The sequence below is a fragment of the Taudactylus pleione genome, unplaced genomic scaffold, assembly GCF_031769625.1.
Source record: "Taudactylus pleione unplaced genomic scaffold, aTauple2 ptg000278l, whole genome shotgun sequence".
NCBI lineage: Eukaryota > Metazoa > Chordata > Amphibia > Anura > Myobatrachidae > Taudactylus > Taudactylus pleione.
In genome coordinates, this window is record NW_028284680.1 from 7,780,442 (window position 1) to 7,805,302 (window position 24,861).

The 24,861-nt window shown below is 46.4% G+C and overlaps 1 protein-coding gene across 5 annotated transcripts in view; it reads left to right on the plus strand.

Moving 5' to 3' along the window:
* LOC148513523 (protein FAM118B-like) overlaps positions 1–24,861 on the plus strand; it is a 51,019-nt gene that overhangs the window by 14,518 nt on the left and 11,640 nt on the right. For 2 of the 5 annotated variants that reach the window (XM_088481816.1, XM_088481819.1), the window contains exons 3-8: positions 7,952–8,009; positions 8,736–8,824; positions 15,023–15,296; positions 16,757–16,984; positions 17,562–17,690; positions 21,010–21,295. In XM_088481816.1, the coding sequence (XP_088337942.1) occupies positions 8,748–8,824; positions 15,023–15,296; positions 16,757–16,984; positions 17,562–17,690; positions 21,010–21,295 (994 nt within the window). In that variant the 5' untranslated portion in view covers positions 7,952–8,009; positions 8,736–8,747. Of the gene's footprint in view, positions 1–4,028; positions 4,197–7,951; positions 8,010–8,735; positions 8,825–11,418; positions 11,563–15,022; positions 15,297–16,756; positions 16,985–17,561; positions 17,691–21,009; positions 21,296–24,861 lie in introns of those variants that run through there. The other 3 variants (XM_088481820.1, XM_088481817.1, XM_088481818.1) reach the window with 3 other exon arrangements.

Sequence of the window (24,861 nt, forward strand, 5' to 3'; positions counted from 1 at the left end):
CCTCTGTGTGTCCCTTTACTGCTGTATGGTTGTAATTCTGAGTATAAAATGAACCCCAAAAAGACTGAATGCTTTAATTGGTATTTTTCGCATGCCATGAAATTGAGCTTGGGTGACCACTTTCCAATTCATTGGTACTGGAACAAAATCAATTACTTAGAAGTCTGCATTACCAAAACTCTCCAACTTTTCCAAGCCAATTTTCCCATCATCCTTTCCACAGGCAAACATGCTTTAAATAAATGCCAATCCCTATACATCTCCTGGCTGGGTCAGCTTACGGCGGTGAATGTCCTTCCGTGCCTACTATACATGTTCCATATCTTTCCGATTTTTATCCCCTCCAATCATTTTAAATACTTACAGCACTCTGTGTCACTCTTTATTTGGTAACATAAGCGACCCGCCTTTATCTCATTCAGTGTGCCACTCTGCGCCGTGGCTTAGGTATCCCTAATTTTGAACATTATTTCTTGCTGACGCATAATCCCACAATTTGTGGTCTGGAATGGCCCTTCCCATGCTAGGGTCTGGCCATTGATTGAGGTGGAGTATGTTGTATGGTGTTGGTCTCCTCTCTGCTCTGGTTCCCCAGATCTAAGCGCCTTACAGCCCCCCTCTTAGTCATCCCACCATCTCACATTCAATATTTGGGATAGAGAAAATGCTAAATATAAATTGTTCCCAACCTCCCGGATCCCTTATCTCTCTGTTCAATAACGAAAAACTTCCTCCGAGCTGTACTAGGGCTGACTTTAGTTTAAGCCATGGTTGCCTGGAGGCATTAGTTATATCAGTGATCTCTCCAGGGGCTCTATCTTTCTATCCTTCTCTGATATTAAAAACAGATGTTTGATACAAATAAGTCCTTTTCAATTTCTGCAATTTGTAACTTTCACTCTTCCATGAATTCTAGGCTAAGCTCCGGACCTCTCACCACCTTTGAGCCTTTATGTCTCAGGCAGACTTCTCCCAAGTGTCTGGTGTCTGCGGAACATAGACTCACATGAGAGGGCCCCTAGGGGAACCATTGGACAACGAGGGCAGGGCGGACATTAGACATAGTGCCGCTTCCTATTCTTTATGTGGGGTGTGGTACAAAAAGGTTGACATTCGGTGTGTCAGGATATCAAATGATGACACAGGCAAAATGTCAACGGTTGGCATGTCGACAGTGTGTTTTTCATACTTATAAGCTAACCCTATTTCTAAAATCGTCTGTCGACATTGTGTTGACATGTTGAATGTCGACATTATGAACATATACCCTTTATGTGTCTGCATAGATGGAAATGCTTAGACGCTGCTGTACAGATGGTACCTTGTTCCCTCTCGATCACATACATTCTCAGCACAGGTCTCCGCCACTTTCTTGCCATATGGTGGGATTGTCCTAAATTGATTCCCACTTGGAGGGGCTTCTGCAGATTATTGTCCACCCTTCTCTCTCCCTGGTTCCTCCTCCTGCCACTGGACGTCCCTTCTTTGGTGCAAATGGCCGCCCTCTTCTGTCCTTCTCTATCCTGTCTTCCTTTCTTTTTATTATCTCAGCATATTTGAATGACTCCATCTACTCTCTGGTCATTCCGTTTTGGACTTTTGCGAGTTGCCTATCATTTCATCGCACTGGTTGTCTATTGTACTATGTGACCTTTTGTATTTTATTCTCGGGATTGTATGTGTTTCCGCATGTCGTTCTCCTCACCCTCACACCCTCTGAGACCTACAGACAACGGGTATAATGGTCCCACCATGAGACCACCTTCATTCTTAGCTTATGTAAAGTTAGTTTAAACTATGTATCTCTCTGAATTTAAACACATTAGGAGGACAATTGTAGAAACAACGCTTTTTTTAAATTTATTTGTAATGCCTGTGCTAGACTGTATTTTGTGCTGTCAGAAGTGGACGTTTATGTACAGCTGAGGTGCACTTTGTGTAATACAAAAGCTTTGCCTGATGGAAAAGGTGCACAAAATCCACCAGGTGTATAGTAAGCAAGAGACAAACATAGCGGTATATGTTTATGTAATGTACCTGGCAGTGTTTCCTCAACTCATTCCTCCGTACATGGTTTCCGTTACCCCTTTCACACAGAAAACTAAATTACTGGGTAAAGCACTTTTACACGGTGATTTGCAGATCAACACAGGTTTTTTTTTACCCGGGTTGACCCTTTCACACAGAACAAAACCCCATGTTCTACTAATTACCGGGTAAAATTGCTTTACCCGGTAATTTCGTATTCTGTGTGAAAGTCTTTAACCGGCAAACCCACCCGGCATTTAAATGCTGGGTAAAAGCCGGGATGTATCACACATTCTGTGTGAAAGTGGTACTAGTCATTACAGGCTGACACATTTCAAAAGATCCACAGGTGGAGCTAATTATTTCACTTGTGATTCTGTGAGGAGACCTGGAAAACATGCACTGTTAGTGCTCCCTGAGGAAAGAGTTTGGGAAACACTGGTATATGGTAAGACCTGTATAAATCATTCCAGACGGCAAGGAAACTACAGTATCAGCTTTCAGAGTACCAGCTGCTGTTTTTATCAATGTTTTTCCGTGACGGGTGCAATCATGTAAAATGTGTCAGCGCATATTCGCTTGGGGACATTGAAGAAAACACGAATAATGTGCAAAGTTTAGCACAAACTGAATGAACACAGTGTGTCCCAATGCCAGTCCTTAGGGAACCTTAACAGTGCATGTTTTCCAGGTCTTCTCACAGAATCATGATGTAGTTAGCACCACCTGTGGCTCATTCAGTCATTATTGAATTAATGGAAAACATGGCCTGTTTGGGTTTCCTGAGGACTGCAGGGAAACACTGGCAGTGTATATTTTGACCATCCTTTAAGCCAGAGGTTCCCAAACGCGGTCCCTCAGGCTCCCCAACAATTCAAGTTTTAGAGATATCCAGGTGGTAAAATCAAATTGACTGAGGTACTAATTAAGTCACCTGTGGTCAAGCATGGATATCCTTATATAGTGTTCACTCTAGCGCCGGCGCGAGGCAGGGCGCCGGAGCTAGAGAGGGCACGTTCATGCGCGCGTTGAAGGTGCGCGCGCGACCGAGAAGGGGCGTAGTCATCAAAAAGGGGGCGTATCTATAAGACGCGTCCCCTTTTCGTCACTCTTGGGGGCGTGCCCGACACTTACGGACACGCCGGGCAGCCCCCAAGCCCTGCAGACAGGGAGAATAGATGCCGGGCGCGTGCGCCCGGCGTCTATTCTCCGGCGGTGACCGGGTCACCGCACATTTCTTCACCCGCGGGACACTGCGACCCGCGGGTGAAGACAGTTCCCGCAGGCTGTTAGGGCAGGGCGCTTTTTGCCTTCCAGAAAGAGGGCAGGGCGCCGCGCCCCGCTAAAACAGCCTAGCGGGAACGCTACCTTATAGCCAGGACTGTTAGGGTGACTTGAGGACCGAGTATGGGAACCTCTGCTTTAATCAACACTAATTCAGCCTGATTTACAATGTGCTGTCTTGTTTAGCAGCCTCATAAGTACACCTGCCCGTCATACAGGTGGACTGGTCGTTAGCCCAGGTGTTTTTACTAATATCACTGAGCTGTTGGGTGAGGAGATCCTTAAGCTGGCCACACATCTAAAGATTGTCTAAACTAGTTGATTGGTTGGAATGAAAATCTGGTAACGTATGGGGGTAAATGATGATCAGCAATTTGCTCCTAAATACCAGAAAACAGATGACAATGGTCGGTCAGACAAGTTTGTTAAATGTTTGATCTAAACAATTTGTTCAAACAACAGTTTTTGTTTTCCGGCATTTGGGAGCAAATTGCTGATTGTCAGTTACTCCCATACATTACCAGATTTTCAGTCCAACCAATCATCTAGTTGGATGGTTGGACAGAAAATCTTTACGTGTGTATGCAGCATTTTTAGTCTTGACATTCTGCTGAGTACAAGTTTGGGAATGAGAAACAGCCTGCGGTAATTGACAGGAATGAGTGACGATGAAATAAAGCTGGTCACCCTGTTTCGTCACAGCATACAAAGCATGTGCTGGGCTTTTCAGAGTGTTGTCCCGGCCTCAGGTTACATCACCTTCCCAGGTAATCCTGAGCTGTGACTAGACGGGGCTGGTCTGGTCTGCCTCCATTCCCTACATATTACCTGAGCAAACACAGGGAGCAACTGCATCAATCACCGGCTGCTGTGTGTGACTGAAGGTAACGCTGATACCGCTCTGTCTCCCCCTCCTGTAGTCACAGGACCCTCTCATTGTAGTATGTCTTAGCACAGCATTTATAGGCGTCGATTGTCAGCTCTTTTGACAGGATGCTGTGATGTTATTAATCTTTTGTAGTTATTTGGACTTGTTAAAGTGTACAATTACTTCATTTAAAATAAATATATTTTTTTTACATAGTCTAAAGGATAGAAAATTGCCACCCTGGATTGAGCAATAACTTGTGATTCCAGACTTTGTGACGAATGACTGACTGTGCAGATTTTGCTGGAGTAAATGTGGTCACTGCTTGGCACGCTATATGTGAGGCTGAGCGCTGTATGTGTCGGGTTAGAAGCGTATCTTTGTGTATTATATTGTAGGTAGAATCCCTGCCCTATATCTGATCGTGGGTTAGGTGTAGCAGAGTGTATATAACAGGCAAGTGCAGGAATTGTACCTCTGTATTCCACCTCTGTGCATTGTGTGTCATTTCTTTTTTTGTTGTGTATCATTTCTTTTTTGTTTAAAGATGCAGTTCTAGTATTTCTGTGAGCCTACACTAACTAAAAGGATAAATAAATTACTATAATGCAAATAGCAGTTGCCTATCATACAGCATTGAGAGGGGTACTCAATATGAAACGTTAACTTCACTGTCGAAGTTAACGTTTCATATCAGAGTTTTTACCTGCGTTAAAGTATGGTGCGCGCTCCCGCTTATCCCCGTATTCAATATAAAATTAACGAAAACGGGAAACTCCGAAGTTGGATTTACGTAGTTATGATTTTTTCCTTAAAATAATTGTAAGACCCCCCTAAAGTTGTAAAAACATGGGGGAACACTATGGGTACCCCCGTTTTAGCCTTTAATTGAAAGTCGGGGATTTAAATAGCCACAGCAGGTGTTTTTTCCCGACATTGAAGAAGTGTTGCAGAAGAGCACTTAGGTTATTTTTTTCATTTTTTTAAGTGGTCCCATCAAATTTGGGGTACATAAAAATAGGTACTAGCATATTTTGATGTCCCTAAAGTAAGTTTTTAAAAATTCTGCATTTGTGCACCTGCCGCTATAATTCTATTCTTCAAAACACCTGTCGCATACTTGCAGAATAGCCCTGAACCTATTTCCCTATTGTTAAACAATTTTTCCCCATTTTTTTTTTTTTTTCACCCCAATTTTTAAATTAATTTTTTGGGGTGTCCCTATTTTTTTTAAAAACTTTTTTTGACACAGTTCTTTTTTAAATTGCAGTCCCAGGGGTGCAGGCTATTTATTTTTTAAGCCTGCACCCCTAAACCCCAATTCTGCACTTTTTTTCGACACCTATTCAATGGTGAAAAGTTATCCCCGTTTTTTATCAAAGACTTTTCAAAAATGCGATAAGTCTTTGATATTGAATACGGTGTAAAACTAAAACCTGCGATAATGACGTCATAGCTCCGATATTAACGCAAAAACGATGTTATCGCACCCATATTGAATACCCCTGTAAGAGAGACAAAAAGCTGAAACCATGATGTCAGTCACTATCCTGTGACATCACTGTCCTTGTGCATCTATAGTAATGTGCAGGCTATTCAGGGAGTTTGTTACCTAATAGGCTGGGCAAGTCTAATGTACATTTTATATTCCTACTGCCACATTGCGGCTGAGGTATAGGACTATAGCACGGTCTTATTTCTCTGAAGGTTGCCGGACAGATGATGTAAATGGTTGGTTGTACCCCTCCTTGTATATTTTAAAAATGTGTTAATATGTTATATTTATTGCTCTATGCGCAGTTCTAAAATCGCCATGTTTGGGAAAGTTATGTTTAAATGGGTTGAGTACGGGATCCCGACAGGGTTAGTATATAGACACTTGTTGGTCATTATGCTAACCCTCTTCCTACCCTAACCCTCCCTCCTTGGTGCCTAAACTTAACCTCCCCCTCCCCGCACCGTAACCCTCCCCCTATTGCCTAACCCTCCCCCCCCCCAACACCGCTAGCTACTTACCTTCGGTATCTCAGCGGTTGGGATGCCAGTGCTTGAATTCTGACTATCATCGGGATTTCGGCGCTGGTAATGTAAGCGTCGGCATCCCAATGTGTGGACTATACACTTCTGTTATTTATTTGCTATTGCAATCTTCTGTGACCTAGGAAGTGATGTTAATTGTCCTGGCTCTAGCAGAGGGTGGGTGTTGATTGACCAAACCTTGTTTATAACACTTTCTTTGAAATGCACACTCGGCGGTATATATTTACTAAAGTGCGGTGGATGTTGCCCATAGCAACCAATCAGATTCTACGTAATCATCTAGCGCCTTATACAGCCATGACCAAAAGTTGTGAGAATGATACAAGTATTGGTTTTCACAAAGTTTGCCTCTTCAGTGTTATTAGACCTGTTTGTCAGATGTTACTATGGTATACTGAAGTAACATTACAGCATCTCATAAGTATCAAAGGCTTTTATTGACAATTACATTAAGTTTATGCAGAGAGTCAATATTTGCAGTGTTGACCCTTTTTTTTTTCCCAAGACCTCTGCAATTCGTCCTGGCATGGTGTCACTCAACTTCTGGGCCCCATACTGACTGATGGCCGCCCATTTTTGTCTAATCAATGCTTGGAGTTTGTCAGAGTTTGTGGGCTTTTGTTTGTCCATCCGCCTCTTGAGGATTGACCACAAGTTCTCAATGGGATTAAGGTCTGAGGAGTTTCCTGGCCATGGACCCAAAATTTCGATGCTTTGTTCCCCGAGCCGCTTAGTTATCACTTTTGCCTTATGGCAAGGTGCTCCATCATGCTGGAAAAGGCATTGGTCGTCACCAAACTGTTCTTGGATGGTTGGGAGAAGTTGCTCTTGGAGGATGTTTTGGTACCATTCTTTAATCATGGCTGTGTTCTTAGGCAATAATGTGAGTGAGCCCAATCCCTAAGCTGAGAAGCAACCCCACACATGAATGGTCTCAGGATGCTTTCCAAAGTGGGTGGGTTCAGTAACAGGCAGTTACTGACGGTAAGAGGAAATCCCTAATACCCCAAGACCCAGATGGATCAAAAGTAATCTGTGATCGCCTGGCGAGTTGACGTCATGAGGTCACAGCCTCCTTCAATTTTTCTTTTGTTCTTTATGGTATCTAATGGGACTATAATGTATGAGCCCCTATTTGTACTGGTGGTGTTGCAGGTTGAGCCTCCCATATCATAAATGCTTGGGACCAGAAGTATTTTGGATATCTGATTTTTCCGTGTTTTGGAATAGTGAATAGATATGAGATCTTGTGAATGGGACCCAAGTCTAAACCCCCGAATGCATTTGTTTCATATACACCTTAAACATACAGCCTGAAGGTAATTTTATACAATATTCTTAATAATGTGCCTTAAACAAAGTTTGTGTACATTGAACCATCAGAAAGCAAAGGTGTCGCAATCTCAGTTGCACTCCAAACAATCCGTATTTCTGAATATTCCGTATTTTGGAATATTTGGGTATGTGAGACTCAACCTGTAATTGTCATCTCTAATTTTTAGAAGACATGAAATTGTGGCACACGGGACGTGATGTCTAATCATTTTACTTTTAGGCCTACATGTAATCTTAATTTATATCTTCCTCCTCTTTACTATTTTTCCATGTTATTGTACCAGTGCAAATGCTGGGTGATCAGAACCCATGGGAACACCGTGGCAGGAGTAACACATTATTGTAGGGAAGCTATATATTTTCCTCCAGCTAATAAATCACACTGTGTACTTGCAGAGGCTCCATGATCTGAGTGCAGACTCCGGCAGCGAGAGGAAGTGACTGGCACACCAAGGTAAACAGCTGTCCTGGTTGATAGGAGAAGGCCTGTAAATCTGAGAGCTGTGCACGGGGGTTACGTCCTGGCTCACTCTTGGCTGCGTGCTCCACAGTCACCCGGTATCTTGGAAAACAATCACTTTCAGCCCAGAGACTTTTTATTGTTTTTTATAACAAAAGAAAGCTCTTTACACGCTAAGGATGTGTAAATCTGCAGGGTTCTGGTGCAGTGTTGGAACAGTGCGTTATCCAAGTGTACAATCAGTTCTAATTGAGCTGGGTCAAATCTTTCCCACTTTACTGTAATTTATAAGAGCCAAGACATTCAGTAAATCTGCCCAGTGCTACATTCCCACGGCGGACTCCGGTGCAGTGAGTTTGTGAAGCAATAGTAGCAGGAACAACTGGTGTGGGGGGGGGGGATCTGAGATTTTATTCTGCAGGGGAGGTCAGGATAGGACCGGGCCTGTGATGCAGGTTTTGGAACAACTGCATAAATGGCTACTAGACACTGGGGTGGGAAGCTAGTTAGAGTGTAAGTCTTATCTTGTTATAGACCTGGATGAGTGAGGATCTGGAATGTGACTTGCGTGTGAATTCCTACAGGGCATATTAGTGAGTCTGGGGGATGAGCAGTCCCTACGCCAGTGCCTGGAACTCCACAAACTTGTGTTAATTCAGGCATGGCCGGGTCATGATTCTGCGCCGTCTTACTCAGCATGTTTCCGTCTTCTTTCCTCAGCCTTGCGATTAGATGGCTTCTGCGCTGAATCTGAAGTCAGAGAGACTACCGCTGATAGAGGACGGCATTCCCCCACCCAAGAAACCCAGGTAAATGTTCTCCATGAATCCTGCAGCCATTGGCCCCCAGAGATAATGATATCTATCCCTCTGTCACATGTATTGTCTCATGTATAGGGTTTATACTCTGTTACTAGCAGGTCTGTCCCATACAGTGTGTTCTCTTGGTGTATGTGCACCCCCCAGTGCCTGGCCGGGGAGAATAGAGGTAATTATTATCAAATGTGTCTATGATCTGCGTCACACTGAGGGGATGTCACATACACAAGAACATCTAATTATTCCAACAATACATATAATATCTCAGGCAATATAAACTACTCAACAAAGTCAATAAAAATCTTCCTTTTTAAATCTGAGTGTAGGAGATTACAGACTGGTTAAACCCTGAGACATTGCAGATTGAGTGAGTTACAAAGTAATATTAGTGGACCTTATACAGTATGAATAGGAGCTGCAGTGTCATTAACAACCTGTTATGTGTAATTATTCCCTATAGCCAGTAATGGCAGCAGTGCAGCACACAAGCGCTGTCCTTCCTTCCTCAGGATATAGGGCCTCATTCAGAGGCGGTCGTAGGATGCAAGCGGTCGCTCAGAAACAGGGCGGCCGCTTGCATCCTGAACGGCTGCCTCCATGTCGGTCGTTAGGCTGTGGGTTAACACCCACAGCTCTAACGACCGCTAAGGGAGATGGTCGCGATGGTCAAGACCATCACGGCTTACGACGAGACCCTAGGGTAGGGTCTCGTCAACCTTAAGCCCCAGGGAGCTTCCTGCTGTGTTTCAGCAGGAAGCTCCCCACTGACATCACCGGTGATGTCAGTGGGGCCGCCCACAAAACGGTAGGCGTTCGTAAAGGAACGCCTCCGTTTTGGAAACCACCCCCCGGCCCGCCTACCAAACGGGGGCAGCTGTCGATCAACATCGACAGCCGCCCCTTTGGTAGCGAGCTCCGGAGCGACAGAGTTTCTCTGTCGCTCCGGGGCTTGCGCACGCGCAGTGCGGCCGCTGCGCGTGCGCAGGCCTAACCATCGAGTCGGTTAGGTGCGCATCGGCGCTTGCGACCGACTCTGAATAAGGTCCTTAGCGCATACATTGCAGCCTGTATATTAGTATTTGCCAAATGTAAGTGTACGATGTTTGGTGCAGTCACACAGAAGCTTTGTGTAACGTGTGCCAGAGAGGGCTGAAATGACCACTGCTCCTCAGATGTGTAAGCAGGGTTCTCCCCCCCCCACACACTGATATGACTGCTGTTACCCCCTTGCTGAATGCTGCATCCCCACACGCCCGGTAGAGGATGTAGTTATGAGCTGCCGGTCTCAATCCCGGCAAGGGATTTAATTTAGGCGTTGAAATACCAACGCCTATGTTAATCCCAATGCCAAGGACGGCGGACCGATCGTCTTCTCTGCCGGGCAAGTATACACTTAGCCCGGGGATGGGGGGATTTAGGATTAGGAACTCCCGCAGGGAAGGTTAGGGTTAGGCTAGGGGAAGAGGGGGTTAGAGATAGGCACCCCCTCGGGAGGGTTAGGTTTAGGGTGTGGGGAGGGGGGGGGTTAGGTTTAGGCACCCATGGGGGGGAGGTTGGGGTTAGGCACCCCTAAGGGAGGGTTAGGGGGGGGAGAGAGATGGGTTAGCATACTTACCACTGGGCGTCGGGATCTTCACCTGTCGGCCTGTCACTGTCTGGATTTGAGCCGCTGGTATTTCAATCCCATTCTGCCCGGTAGTATCTTCTGGCCTGGAGCCATCAACCCTCCGCTTTCTGTCTGCTCTGGGATGATCCCACCTTGCTCACTTCCCGCCTTCCTAAATGGAGAAGACCAGTGGTATAAAGCCTGTGGGCACATTGTGCTCCGGAGGCACCCAGAGCCACTTCACCCTCAGCTGCGTTCACCCTTATGGTGGACACACAAAGATATGAGGGATAGGTGTCATCAATCAATCACTAAGGAGAACTGCAGGTTCAGCATCACACATTATCTGCTCCTATGCCGGACACGTGACCATGCATACACAGGGCCATATAGGGTTCTCTACGTTACTTTCACCTCTATTAGCAGCAACACCCCAAATACCCACCACTCTGAGCAGGGAATATCGCCAATTTCTACAGTTCACAGCCTTGCTCCAACCAGGTGATTGTGCCCCCCCCACTAAATTATGGGTTAGATATACAGAGTATAAGTCTGATAGAGGAAATCCACATTGGCCACAACCTAAGTAATCATATCCCCTACAAAGCTTCAGCTTGTGGGTGAGCGCTCTGCCCTCCCAGTCACACTGCAGAAGGCAGCACCGTTCCTAGTCAGACCATTGGGGTGTAAGAGAACTCCTGAATTGTATTGTCTGCTGCCACCACCCTCCGCCTCGTCTTCCTCATCAAAGTAAGACGTGAGCTCCCTGACCCTTACTGCGATCTACCCGAGTGTCTTCCTCCATAACACGCTGCAGGGTGTGAGCCTGGCACGCCATTCATTGTGTACATGCAATGACCTTAGTAACTCCGATGCTGGACCCGCGGCCACAGATGGTCTCTCTCCTTACAGTATAATTTCTCATTCACCAATCACATATATCCTCCTTTCACTATGCATTTTATGTCCACCCATATAGCCCTAATATGCCTTGTGCTTTCGTGACCGCCCAGCCTCGCCCTCCTCATCAGGGGATACATAGTGCCTTGGCGCACTCCTATTCGCATTGGCAGTTTCAGAAAACTCCGCAGCAGCAATTACCTGACACCAGGGGAGTCGTACAGTAAGTGCAAATAGAGGTTTGTACTGAGGGAGGGAGGAGGGGGCATCTACAATGAGGGGAGGGGCCACCCCTGGAGAGAATTATATTCCTAGGTGATCAGATTTAAAATCAATACTCTGCAAGGAAAACGACCTATCACACATGTAGCCAAGACGACATGTTAGCTTAGTGTCATTGTTAACACACTTGCGTTGAATATAAAACCGTAAGTCTGAATAAGGAAATATTCATTTTATCGTGTATAATGCACCTCTGACAGGGAACATTACTTGCAGTACATTAGAGTTTCCCAACCCCAATCCTCAGGAAACCCTAACAGTGCATGTTTTCCAGGGGTTGGGTACGGGATCCCGGCGGCTGGGATGCCGGTGGTCAGAATACCGACAGCGGTATCCTGACATAAGTTGCGCATGTGCCCTGTGCGCCGGCTTTGAGGGGGTGATGGGAGCATCGCTGTAGCTATGGTGGTGCGGTTGGCGGAGCTGGCCTCCTCCAACTGTGTATGCACTGCTGCCATTGACTACCCGCTGGCCGCCGAAATGTATAATAGTAGCGGTGTGCCCGGCTCTTTCTCTGCCGGATGCACCGCTGCTAATATACATGGTAGCGGGCAGTCAATGGCGGCGGTGCATACATGGGTGGAGGCGGGGAGGGAATGAGGAGGAGGAGGAATGATGATGAGGAGGAGGAGGAATGATGATGAGGAGGAGGAGGAATGATGATGAGGAGGAGGAGGAATGATGATGATGAGGAGGAGGAGGAATGATGATGATGAGGAGGAGGAGGAATGATGATGAGGAGGAGGAGGAATGATGATGAGGAGGAGGAGGAATGATGATGAGGAGGAGGAGGAATGATGAGGAGGAGGAGGAGGAATGATGAGGAGGAGGAATGATGATGATGAGGAGGAGGAGGAATGATGATGAGGAGGAGGAGGAGGAGGAATGATGAGGAGGAGGAGGAGGAATGATGAGGAGGAGGAGGAGGAATGATGAGGAGGAATGATGAGGAGGAGGAATGATGATGATGAGGAGGAATGAGGAGGAGGAGCAATGAGGAGGAGGAGGAATGATGGTGATGAGGAGGAGGAGGAGGAGGAAATGATGATGATGAGGAGGAGGAGGAATGAGGAGGAGGGATGATGAGGAGGAGGTATGATGATGAGGAGGAGGAGGAGGAGGAGGGATGATGAGAATGAGGAGGAGGAGGAATAATGAGGAGGAGGAATGATGATGAGGAGGAGGAATGATGAGGAGGAAGAGGAGGAGGAGGTATGATGAGGAGGAGGAATGATGATGAGGGGGAGGAATGATGAGGGGGAGGAATGATGAGGAGGAGGCAGAGGAATGATGAGGAGGAGAAGGAGGAATGTTGATGAGAAGGAGGATTGATGATGAGGAGGAATAATGAGGAGGCGAAGGGGCTCTACTATTGTATACAGTAGCGGCTCCAGGCATGGGCAAGCCGGTCCGTCACCCGGAGGGCGCAGGAAACGCCCACCTCCCTCCCAGCGCGGAGGAGGAAATGGGCGGCAACACAGGACGGCGCTGGGCGCAGCTCAGCCTAGCGCCGGCCCTGACTGTATATGTGTATAAGGGGCTCTTCCGTGGCGTAAGGTGTATAAGGGGCTCTTCCGTGGCGTGAGGTGTATAAGGGGCTCTTCCGTGGCGTGAGGTGTATAAGGGGCTCTACCGTGGCGTGAGGTGTATAAGGGTCCCTACCGTGCCGTGAGGTGTATAAGGGTCCCTACCGTGGCGTGAGGTGTATAAGGGTCCCTACCGTGGCATAAGGTGTATAAGGGGCTCTACCGTGGCGTAAGGTGTATTAGGGGCCCTACCGTGGCGTAAGGTGTATAAAGGGCCCTACCGTGGCGTAAGGTGTATAAGGGGCCCTACCGTGGCGTAAGGTGTATAAGGGGCCCTACCGTGGCGTAACGTGTATAAGGGACCCTACTGTGTGGTGTAACGTGTATAAGGGGCCCTACTGTGGCGTAACGTGTATAAGGGGCCCTACTGTGTGGTGTAATGTGTATAAAGGGCCCTACTGTGGCATAACTGTATAAGGGGCCCTACGTGTGTGGTGTAATGTGTATAAGGGGTATTACTGTGTGGCATAGTTGGCGTTACTGTGTCACAAAACAACACCCCCATTTTCAGAACACCACCACCTTTGTTTTTTGTTTTGTTGGGGGTGGGGAGGGCAAATTACTGACTTGCCTCAGGTGACAAAAATCCTAGTTTCAGCCGCGAGTTTCCTATAAAGAATAAATCTCTCAATGTCTACAATAATCCTTATTCATTGTATTGCTTATGACATAGACTTAATAGCTGTACTGGCCTGTGTCCTGTGCAGAGATCTGCACTATATATTCATGATGAAGCCTAAGCAAAGTAGCAGTACAGTCACTATTGTGTGTTAGTCTCTCCCAATAGTACTGTACATTTATTGATACAGGGCTTTATCCAGCAGCGGCTGCTGCACCCTATGGAGATATATTAAAGCATAATGTACAGTTTCCTCTCTGACTATAAAATCTGCATTTTATAGCTCTGACATTTACAGCCTCACTTTCCATCATTGTAACAAGTCAGCGTTATCACGCCAGATGGCACTGCTGGCTACAGGCTGGTTAATGAGTAATCAGAACTTCCCCTGTGTATAGACATTACTATGTAATACTGATCTGTTACACACTGACCCTTAGGGGGCGATTTAATTGTTTTACCACCGCCGATCGCCCATCATTTTAGGCTATATTCAATTGTTTGTTCCAACACTGGGCCATTGCTTTTACTGCATATCGCACCCAAATATAACGGGTTTAGACACATAATGCGGCTAAACCCGTCTAAACTATTGGACACGACAAGGAAAATGTGAAAAGCCGGACTTATCGCACATTTATGCTCGCTACCTCAGGAGGAGATGAGCAGAAATAATGGATGCCCACGGTATTCGGGCCCGAACAGATAATCAATACCCACAATGCCATGGTGGTCATCCCTGTGCTAATCCCAGTGCCCTGGTCACTAGGATTTGGACCCTGGTACAGGTTATCAATCAATTCCTGGTCATCAGCCCCACATTACTCCCATTACTCAGGCATCCCTTTCTACAATACCAGGTAATCCCCATCTCAAAGGTCACGGTCCCTCCTCTGCTCCCAAGAACCAGCACCCACCTCCTCATCCCTACAATCCCCATGACTTAGTCCTCTGCTCCTTGTCTCTGCCGTCAGCCAAATCACATATTGATAAATGACTCCATTTCTCTTCATTGAGCCCACTTTTAATACAACTTGTACTGCCTTCATAATCACAAATGTCTTCTGAAGTCATAAACTGATCATTGTCCAGTACTTTTCCCAGCCTGGCAGTGAGAAGCAGGCAGGCAGTCACAGTATGTCATTGCAGATGACTTGGGTGCTGCCAGTGTTGGTACATGGTACTAATTCTATCAGACTGGATGTTGTGTTTTCCAGAAAGCTGTTACCAAGCCTGAAAACGAAGAAACCCCAGGAGCTGGTGTTAGTCATCGGAACAGGAATCAGCTCAGCCGTAGCACCTCAGGTTCCTGCACTGAAGTCTTGGAAAGGGTTAATCCAGGCCCTGCTCGATGCTGCTAATGACTTTGACCTTCTAGAAGAAGAAGAAAGCAAAAAATTCCAGAAATGTCTCCATGAGGACAAGAATCTGATTCATGTGGCTCATGACCTCATCCAGAAGCTGTCTCCGGTCAGTGCAGTCAGGATATGATATGATAATAAATATAAATATATATATATATATATATATATTATACTATACACAGTTATACACACACTTGTCCACCGCAGCCGCACACTGTTACAGGCCTCTGTCTGCAAAATGTATTGCATCACTACTACTTATTTTCATTAATTGTCTGACGTTTAACTGGCTGAATGAAATAAAACAGTGAATGTGCCATGTATGTTGGTTTGGGCAGCCTGCCAGCCAGTACTCGGTAATGCCTCCTTTTGGCAGCAATCACAGCCTCCAAATGTCTTGGGGTACTTGGCTAACAGACTTCTGTTCTAGCTTTAAAGATCACCCCCCACCTGCAGAACTTGTCCAGCTCAGATATAGTCTCAGATCTGGTTGCATGAGATCTCCAGAGTTTCAGTAGTAAAGCGACTCTGAAGCCCATTCCTAAACCTTACTCTCTCCCCTTCTGTATGTTCTTCATGGTGGCTTTTGAGGTATAATTTGTATCATTTTGCTGAAATATCCAACATTTGCTTCTTGTAGTTATTGATGTTTAGTTGAATCCGATCTTCATTCCAACCAGACAATAGTCTATGCTACTTGGTGGTTCCACTTCCTTCCCCTTTGCTTAATGGATCCCAAACTTTTGAATATGCCACATTTAAGAGGAGATGTATCAAACCTTGGAAAGAGAAAAGTGGAGCAAAGCAACCAATCAGCTTCTGTCATGTCAAAGACTGTGCTAGATAAATAACAGAAGCTGATTGGGTGCTTTGTGTAACTTATCCACTTTATCTCTCTCCAAGGCCTGATACATCTCTTAGTGTTTTGATTTAACTTTTTTTTTTTTGCATGTTTTTAAACCAGGAAAGGCCTTTGGTGTTAACGGGATACCTCAATATTCTAATTTTCCCCATATATTTATTACTCTGATAGAGCCAATGTAAGATGGATCTAAAAAAAAAAAAGTAATGTCTTGAAAGGGACAAACAATTCAAGTAACTTAATGGGGACTTCCAGTGACCAGGTTATTAGACCAAAAATCAAACCATAAGCCGTACTGTACTGTGTGGCAATTGCTCTGGTAATAGGTGAAACGCGTAATGTTGGAAACTTGCTGATGGCATTCGCAGGCACTAAGCGAGCGTTCCCATAGAAATGTTACTTTTTAGCATGTGTTAAATGTTTCTGAATGCTGCCATGAGAAAACGAATATGCAGTGAAGTAAAAATTTGTGCGCAGGTCCAGTCACTTGGACTATCTGTATAAAACCACGTTTAATAGGCTTTCAGAGAACTTAAAGGGTTTTTTTGCTGTGAGATGAGGCCTATAAATGATGACGGACTCGGAAACCACATATAACACTACATTTTCTTTTCTATAACGCTAAAATTTCTAAATAGCAATTTCCTGTGTATTTTATAAACCGCTGTCACCTAACTTGTCTTCTTTTCCTCTTGTCTCTGTAGCGCACAAGTAATGTACGCTCCACCTTCTTCAAGGACTGCTTATATGAAGTATTTGATGACCTCGAGTCTAAGATGGAAGACTCAGGGAAGCAGTTATTACAGTCCGTGTTGCAGCTGATGGAACATGGTGCCTTGGTCCTAACAACCAATTTTGACAACTTGTTGGAGATCTACGCGTTTCATCAGGGAAAACAGCTGGAGTCCATAGACCTCACAGATGAAAAGAAGGTAAGACCGGGCTTGCAGGTTAGTGCCTTGGTATGCCACAGGAGAATATACCCTGTGGTGGCATTAATGGAATTTGATGCCTACGATTTTGCGGAATACTCCTACCCCATTCACAGTTCCCCGGAAAAATTAATGGGCTAACCTCTGGGGCTGCTGACTATCCCAGGCATTGACACCTTAGTATCCCAGTCCAGCTCTTTGCCAGTCCTCTGTAGCTTCCACAAGAGTTGGCTTGTGGCCTATATTGGCTATTGCCACTGCATCTACTGGGAATATTCCCTTCAAGTAGGTTATTTTTTTTGTCCGGGGTAGGATGAAGAGTGGAAGGGACCCTTAAAAGTGTTACTAGTGGACCTAGTAATCCCCATTCACTGCCTGTTGTGGGCCCTTGAGCCCATCCAATGTCATATTTTTATTGAAAAGCCCTTTAGCTTTCTGCACTTACAGCGCTTTGGTTCTCTAGCTGCTCAGAAGAGGTTCACTTGTGATGACAGATATAAAATGTTCCCCACATGAGGCACCATTACCAGTGCCGCCTCTTTCCCTCTGTGAGACTGAAATGTTGTTTTCTTACCAGGTGCTAGAATGGGCTCAGGAGAAGAAGAAACTGAGTGTCCTGCACATCCACGGTGTGTACACCAACCCCAGCGGGATCGTCCTTCACCCGGCCGGATACCAAAATGTTCTCAGGAACACGGAGGTCATGGTGAGGATACTCCTCAAATATTCTATGTGTTCCAGTATATACATCTGCAGAGACAGAGTTTAGTTCTTCGAATATTCATCCCTTATGTGAGTGAGTCTTTAATTAAAACACTGATATCTCTGTCTAGTGCCTGTGCCTGCCATTACCTCCCCTCCCATAGGCCTTACCCTCAATCTAATGTGTGTGCCTAACCCTAACCTCCTGTAGTTTAAACATCCCCCTAGTGTCTATCTCTAATCCTCCACTCCCATAGCCTAACCCTCCCCCTAGTGCCTTATCCTCCACTCCCATAGCCTAACCCTCCCCCTAGTGCCTGTGCCTAAACTCTCCCTAGTGCCTGTGCCTAAACTCTCCCCCTTGTGCCTGTGCCTAAACTCTCCCCCTTGTGCCTGTGCCTAAACTCTCCCCCTAGTGCCTGTGCCTAAACTCTCCCCCTAGTGCCTGTGCCTAAACTCTCCCCTGTGCCTAAACTCTCCCCTGTGCCTAAACTCTCCCCTGTGCCTAAACTCTCCCCTGTGCCTAAACTCTCCCCTGTGCCTAAACTCTCCCCTGTGCCTAAACTCTCCCCTGTGCCTAAACTCTCCCCTGTGCCTAAACTCTCCCCCTAGTGCCTGTGCCTAAACTCTCCCCCTTGTGCCTGTGCCTAAACTCTCCCCCTTGTGCCTGTGCCTAAACTCTCCCCCTTGTGCCTGTGCCTAAACTCTCCCCCTTGTGCCTGTGCCTAAACTCTCCCCCTTGTGCCTAAACTCTCCCCCTTGTGCCTGTGCCTAAACTCTCCCCCTAGTGCCTGTGCCTAAACTCTCCCCCTAGTGCCTGTGCCTAAACTCTCCCCCTAGTGCCTGTGCCTAAACTCTCCCCTGTGCCTAAACTCTCCCCCTAGTGCCTGTGCCTAACCCTAATCTTCCACTGTCAGTCCATGCTGAATTTTGAATTTTCACATGTTGTCATTGTGAACAAGTGTAGGCCATTTTATCTGCCTGGAATTCACAACAGTAATAATAATGGCCATCTATATACCCCCGCAAGCAAACTGGGATTGTGCTCTGGATCTATAATTCGATGCTGTGGCCAAGCTACAATCTGCTTATGTGGATGGGGCATTTGTTGTGGCTGGTGATTTTAATGGAGTGGATTTAAAGTCCGTTTTGACTAAATTTTATAAAAATATTGTAGTTCCAACGCATGGAGGCGATGTCCTGGATCAAGTGTATATGAACTTTAAGTTAGTGTTGTATGTGGCCATATAGGGAAATCAGATCATGTGTCCCTATTTATGATTCCTACTTACAGTATGTACCCATTGTTAAGTGTATTAAACCAATCAGGCAATGTGTTCAGGTCTGGCCAGAGTTGGACGTTGACTTAAACAGGAGACAGTGTTGGTGACTTTATTTATGCTGTTCAGTCTCGGAGTGCCCTTACACTTTACTGTGGATATATTTCGTTTTTAGTAAAGAGCGCCTGGGCAAGTTTTTTTTCTTTTTACAAATGTATTTACACTGTGGCCGGACACTGACATAGGACTTAATTCCAAATAGAGTCGCATTTATTATAAAAACAGAGGTGAGTGATCCAAAACAAGAGCTCAACCATCACCTGCCATGACCATGCATGCAAAGTATTGCTACTGCTGTAGTAGCCGGTACAACACCTATTATAAAGCAGGCGCACTGACCGGTCACTGTGAGCGGCAGGGGTCAGGCTATAGCTAATCCCTGTTCTGGGATCCTTCCCAACCTCCAGCTGATCGGGGCCATTTGTATACTGCTAAACCGCTCTGAGCTCGTTTTTATCATTATTTTATTTTTAATAAACCCTTCTTATTGGCCCAATGTGGGAACAGCCATTGACGCTCATCCCGTACGTTTATCCGGTTGTGGTCTCTACAGTTATATTGCTCCGCACTCTGATTTGTCATGGGAATTCCTGCTACTCAACACTCTAATTTGGGGATAGAGCTGCAGAATACAGGAATGAGCCCAGCAGCTGTGACATGTGAGTTACAGAGTATCAGCTATGTCTGTGTTTCTTGGGAACTGTCCCTGGTGCTTTGGGATAGAGCTGCAGAATACAGGAATGAGGAGTAGCAGCTGTGACATGTGAGTTCAGAGTATCAGCTATGTCTGTGTTCCTGGGAACTGTCCCTGGTGCTTTGGGATAAAGCTGCAGAATACAGGAATGAGCCCAGCAGCTGTGACATGTGAGTTACAGAGTATCAGCTATGTCTGTGTTCCTGGGAACTGTCCCTGGTGCTTTGGGATAGAGCTGCAGAATACAGGAATGAGCCCAGCAGCTGTGACATGTGAGTTACAGAGTATCAGCTATGTCTGTTCCTGGGAATTGTCCCTGGTGCTTTGTGATAGAGCTGCAGAATACAGGAATGAGCCCAGCAGCTGTGACATGTGAGTTACAGAGTATCAGCTATGTCTGTGTTCCTGGGAACTGTCCCTGGTGCTTTGGGATAGAGCTGCAGAATACAGGAATGAGCCCAGCAGCTGTGACATGTGAGTTACAGAGTATCAGCAATGTCTGTGTTCCTGGGAACTGTCCCTGGTGCTTTGGGATAGAGCTGCAGAATACAGGAATGAGCCCAGCAGCTGTGACATGTGAGTTACAGAGTATCAGCTATGTCTGTGTTCCTGGGAACTGTCCCTGGTGCTTTGGGATAGAGCTGCAGAATACAGGAATTGGCCCAGCAGCTGTATGTGAGTTACAGAGTATCAGCTATGTCTGTGCTACTGGGAACTGTCCCTGGTGCTTTGGGATAGAGCTGCAGAATACAGGAATGAGCCCAGCAGCTGTGACATGTGAGTTACAGAGTATCAGCAATGTCTGTGTTCCTGGGAACTGTCCCTGGTGCTTTGGGATAGAGCTGCAGAATACAGGAATGAGCCCAGCAGCTGTGACATGTGAGTTACAGAGTATCAGCTATGTCTGTGTTCCTGGAAACTGTCCCTGGTGCTTTGGGATAGAGCTGCAGAATACAGGAATGAGCCCAGCAGCTGTGACATGTGAGTTACAGAGTATCAGCTATGTCTGTGTTCCTGGTGCTTTGGGATAGCGCTGCAGAATACAGGAATGAGGACTAGCAGTAAATTGCTACTGTGACACTGCAGTACTGTCACCAACCTATAGGTGCTCTCAGTGACCAGCATTCTGTGACCGCATGATCATAGACAGACCGTGTTAGGACAGTCTAATGTCAACTTTACAGTTGTTTTGACTGCAGTAACTCATAGTAATGAGGTCAGTCAGCAACTTAAGTGTCATTAAAACAGTTTATAATGTTATGCGGTAATGTCATTATTTCATTCTGCAGAGGGAAATTCAGAAGCTTTATGAGACCAAGTCCTTTCTGTTCCTGGGCTGCGGCCGCACCGTGGATGACACAACGTTCCAGGCGCTGTTCCTGGAGGCAGTGAAACATAAGTCGGACTTGGAACATTTCATGCTGGTACGCCGGGAGGATGTGGACGAGTTCAAGAAGCTGCGGGAGAACATGCTGGACAAGGGCATTAAGGTCATCTCCTATGGCACAGAGTACACCGATTTACCCGAGTACTTTGAGAGACTGGCAAACGAAATCTCCATCAAAGGATTCACAGGTAAAGCACAAGCTCTTGATGGCGCCTCACTGTGGATGTATTAGGTACTTGCTCGCTCTCCTGCATCCATCCCAGTGCTACTTCACTTCAGAGATCATATTTTTCTCATGCCGTGAGTGATATTTCCATATCATGTACATGAGTCATTGCTTAGTGATAGATAGATATATATATATATATATATATATATATATATATATATATATATATATATATATAGTAATAATAGAATCTGCTGTGCTGTAAAGGGGTTGGGTATGGGATTCCCGGAGGTCGGGATGCTGCTAGTCAGAATCCCGACACCCATACGTAGTACTAATCCTAACCCTCCCTCCCCGGTGCCTAAACCTAACCTCCCACTCCCCGCACCCTAAACTTAACCCTCCCTCCCCGGTGCCTAACCCCTAACCCTCCTATAACTCCCGATACTTAACTGTGGGATGCCAGCGGTCGGGATACTGGAGCCTGGATACCGACGCTGGTATTTAGACCGTCGGGATCCCGCACGCCGAGATGCTGACTACATCCGGCTGAAAAGCCTTGTTCTGCTGAGGTGGGAGCTAGTTCTCAGTAAGACATTACTTACGGCAGAGGTTCCTAAATACGGTCCTAAAGGCTCCCCAACAGTTCAGGTTTCAAAGGTATCCATGGTTGAGCACAGGTAGTCAAATCCAATTGACTGAGGTACTAATTAAGTTACCTGTGGTCAAGCATGGATATCTCTAAAACCTGAACTGTTGGGGAGCCTTGAGGACCGTGCTTGGGAACCTCTGATTTAGGGTACAGTCTTCCTTATTAATTGCTCTTCTTCAAGATTTTCTTCTGCAGCAAACAAGCGAGTCACATTTCTATAGACGTCCCTCCGCTGGATGCAGATTAGATTACAATGTATCTCTGCCACAGAATCACTGCAAGCATTGTATCTCTGCTGCAATAGCATTACAAGTAATGTAACAATGTAACTCTGCCGCAGAAGCATTGCTAGTATTGTAACTCTGCCGCAGAAGCATTGCAAGTAATGTACACTATATGGACAAATGTATTTGGTCAAACCTGTTAATTATTGAATTGAGGTGTTTCAATTAGACCCGTTGCCACAGGTGTATAAAGTCAAGCACCTAGCCATGCAGTCTCCATTTGCAAACATTTGTGATACAGAATGGGTCGTTCTAAAGAGCTCAATGACTTCAAGCCTGGGACTGTGATAGGAAGCCTGGGACTGTGATAGGAAGCCTGTTACTGTGATAGGAAGCCTGTTACTGTGATAGGAAGCCTGTTACTGTGATAGGAAGCCTGTTACTGTGATAGGAAGCCTGTTACTGTGATAGGAAGCCTGTTACTGTGATAGGAAGCCTGTTACTGTGATAGGAAGCCTGTTACTGTGATAGGAAGCCTGTTACTGTGATAGGATGCCTGTTACTGTGATAGGATGCCTGTTACTGTGATAGGATGCCTGTTACTGTGATAGGATGCCTGTTACTGTGATAGGATGCCTGTTACTGTGACAGGAAGCGTGGGACTGTGACAGGAAGCGTGGGACTGTGACAGGAAGCGTGGGACTGTGACAGGAAGCCACCTTTGCAATAAGACGGTTCGTGAAATTTCATCCCTACTGGATATTCCAGGGTCAACTATAAGTGAAATTATTAGAAAGTGGAAGCGTTTAGGAACAACAGCAACTCAGCCTTGAAACAGAAGACCACGTAAAATCACAGAGCAGGGTCAAGGCGCATGATGCGTAAAAGTCGCCAACCCTCTGCTGATTCCGTAGCTGAAGAGTTCCAAACTTCTACTGGCATTAATATAAGCACAAATACTGTGCGGCGGGAGCTTAATGGAATGGGTTTCCATGGCCAAGCAGTCGGATGGAGTGGTGTATAGCACACTGACTCTGGACCGTGGAGCAGTGGAAACGTGTTCTGTGGAGTGACCAATCACGCTTCTCTGTTTGGCAGTCAGATGGGAGAGTCTGGGTTTGGCAGATGCCGGGAGAACGTTACCTGTCTGATTGCATTGTGCCAACTGTGAAGTTTGGTGGAGGAGGGATAATGGTATGGGGCTGTTTTTCAGGGTTTGGGCTAGGCCCCTCATCACCAGTGAAGGGCAATCTTAATGCTTCAGCTTACCAAGACATTTTGGACAATGCTATGCTTCCAACTTTGTGGCAACAGTTTGGGGAAGGCCCTTTTCTATTCCAACATGACTGTGCCCCAGTGCACAAAGCAAGGAATATAAAACAGGATTTTGGTACTTACCGATAAATCCCTTTCTCCGATTCCATAGAGGACACTGGAGGCTTCAAGACAGTGGAGGGTATAGACGGTGTTAAGTGGGGGTTGGCACTTCAAATCTTTTTGAAGTGTGACTAGCTCCTCCCCCTCTATACCCCCTACAAGCCCAGTCTTAGGAAACTGTGCCCAAAGGGAGCTGAGAAAAAGACAAACGGAAGAGGAGGAGGCGAAGCAAGTACACAGAACATATGAAAAGGTTGAAATAACAGTAACACAACCAGAGACATCAAACAGTTCTCTAACAGTCAGAACATAACATGACCACAACCCTGGCAGAAAGGAACAGCGTAGGGAGGGCGTCCAGTGTCCCCTATGGAATCGGAAAAAGGTATTTTGTGGTAAGTACCAAAATTCTGTTTTCTCCTTCATCCACTAGGGGACACTGGAGGCTTTAAGGCAATGGGGACGTCCTATGGCTCCCAACACGGGCGGTAGAGCACTGAGAACCCTGCAAAACCGACCGGCCATACTGCGCTCCCCTCCATGGATATTGCGAAGGACCTCGCCCATGCTGGTTCCTCTAGAGTCGCTGACCTGTAAGCTTCTCATTCTTTGCGAGAAGCCTCCAGCTCAGCAGAGAGAGATGACATAACGGATGTAACTTGCGCCGTCCAAGGCGGTGGTTCTGACATCCCTGCAGACTGTTGTTCAGTATTGCAATGGTCACACAACCAGTTTCATGCAGCAGTGTATTTGAATATGCAGCAGACGCTGATTCTCCCTGTCATGGCCGCCAGTACACTTCCAGAGCAGCGCTGGGAGGAAGGAGCAGGACTCCGGAGCTAAGCTCCGCCCCCCGCTATGGCGCCTATTTTAAATTTATGCGCGCTTATACACTTGGCTGCCCTGCTAATCGGGGCAGCCTTGCTGCGTAAAATGCCGCCTATGTAGGGTTAACCTGGCTAGTTGGGGTGCCAGGTAGTAGTCACGTAGCTGCCTGCTGCGGTAATGTCTGCTAGGGGTCCGCTATGCGCGCTGCAAGCAGCGGCATCCCTTATATGGAGATGGAGGTCTCTGTAGTCGGGGACTCCAGGCGAAGTGCGCGCACTTGCGGGCGGGTCCCCCCGGCAGCTCCCGCGATGCAGTCAGGCAGTGCAGCTACTGCCTGTCTGTCCTCAATGTCTTCAGCGCAGCAGCGCTCTTTAAATACTAAACCCTGAGGAGTGTAATACACGTCCAGCTCCCCTAGAGGGAGAAGAGCTAGTCACACTTCAAAAGATTTAAAGTGCCAGCTCCCACTTAGCACCATCTATACCCCCACTGCCTTGAAGCCTC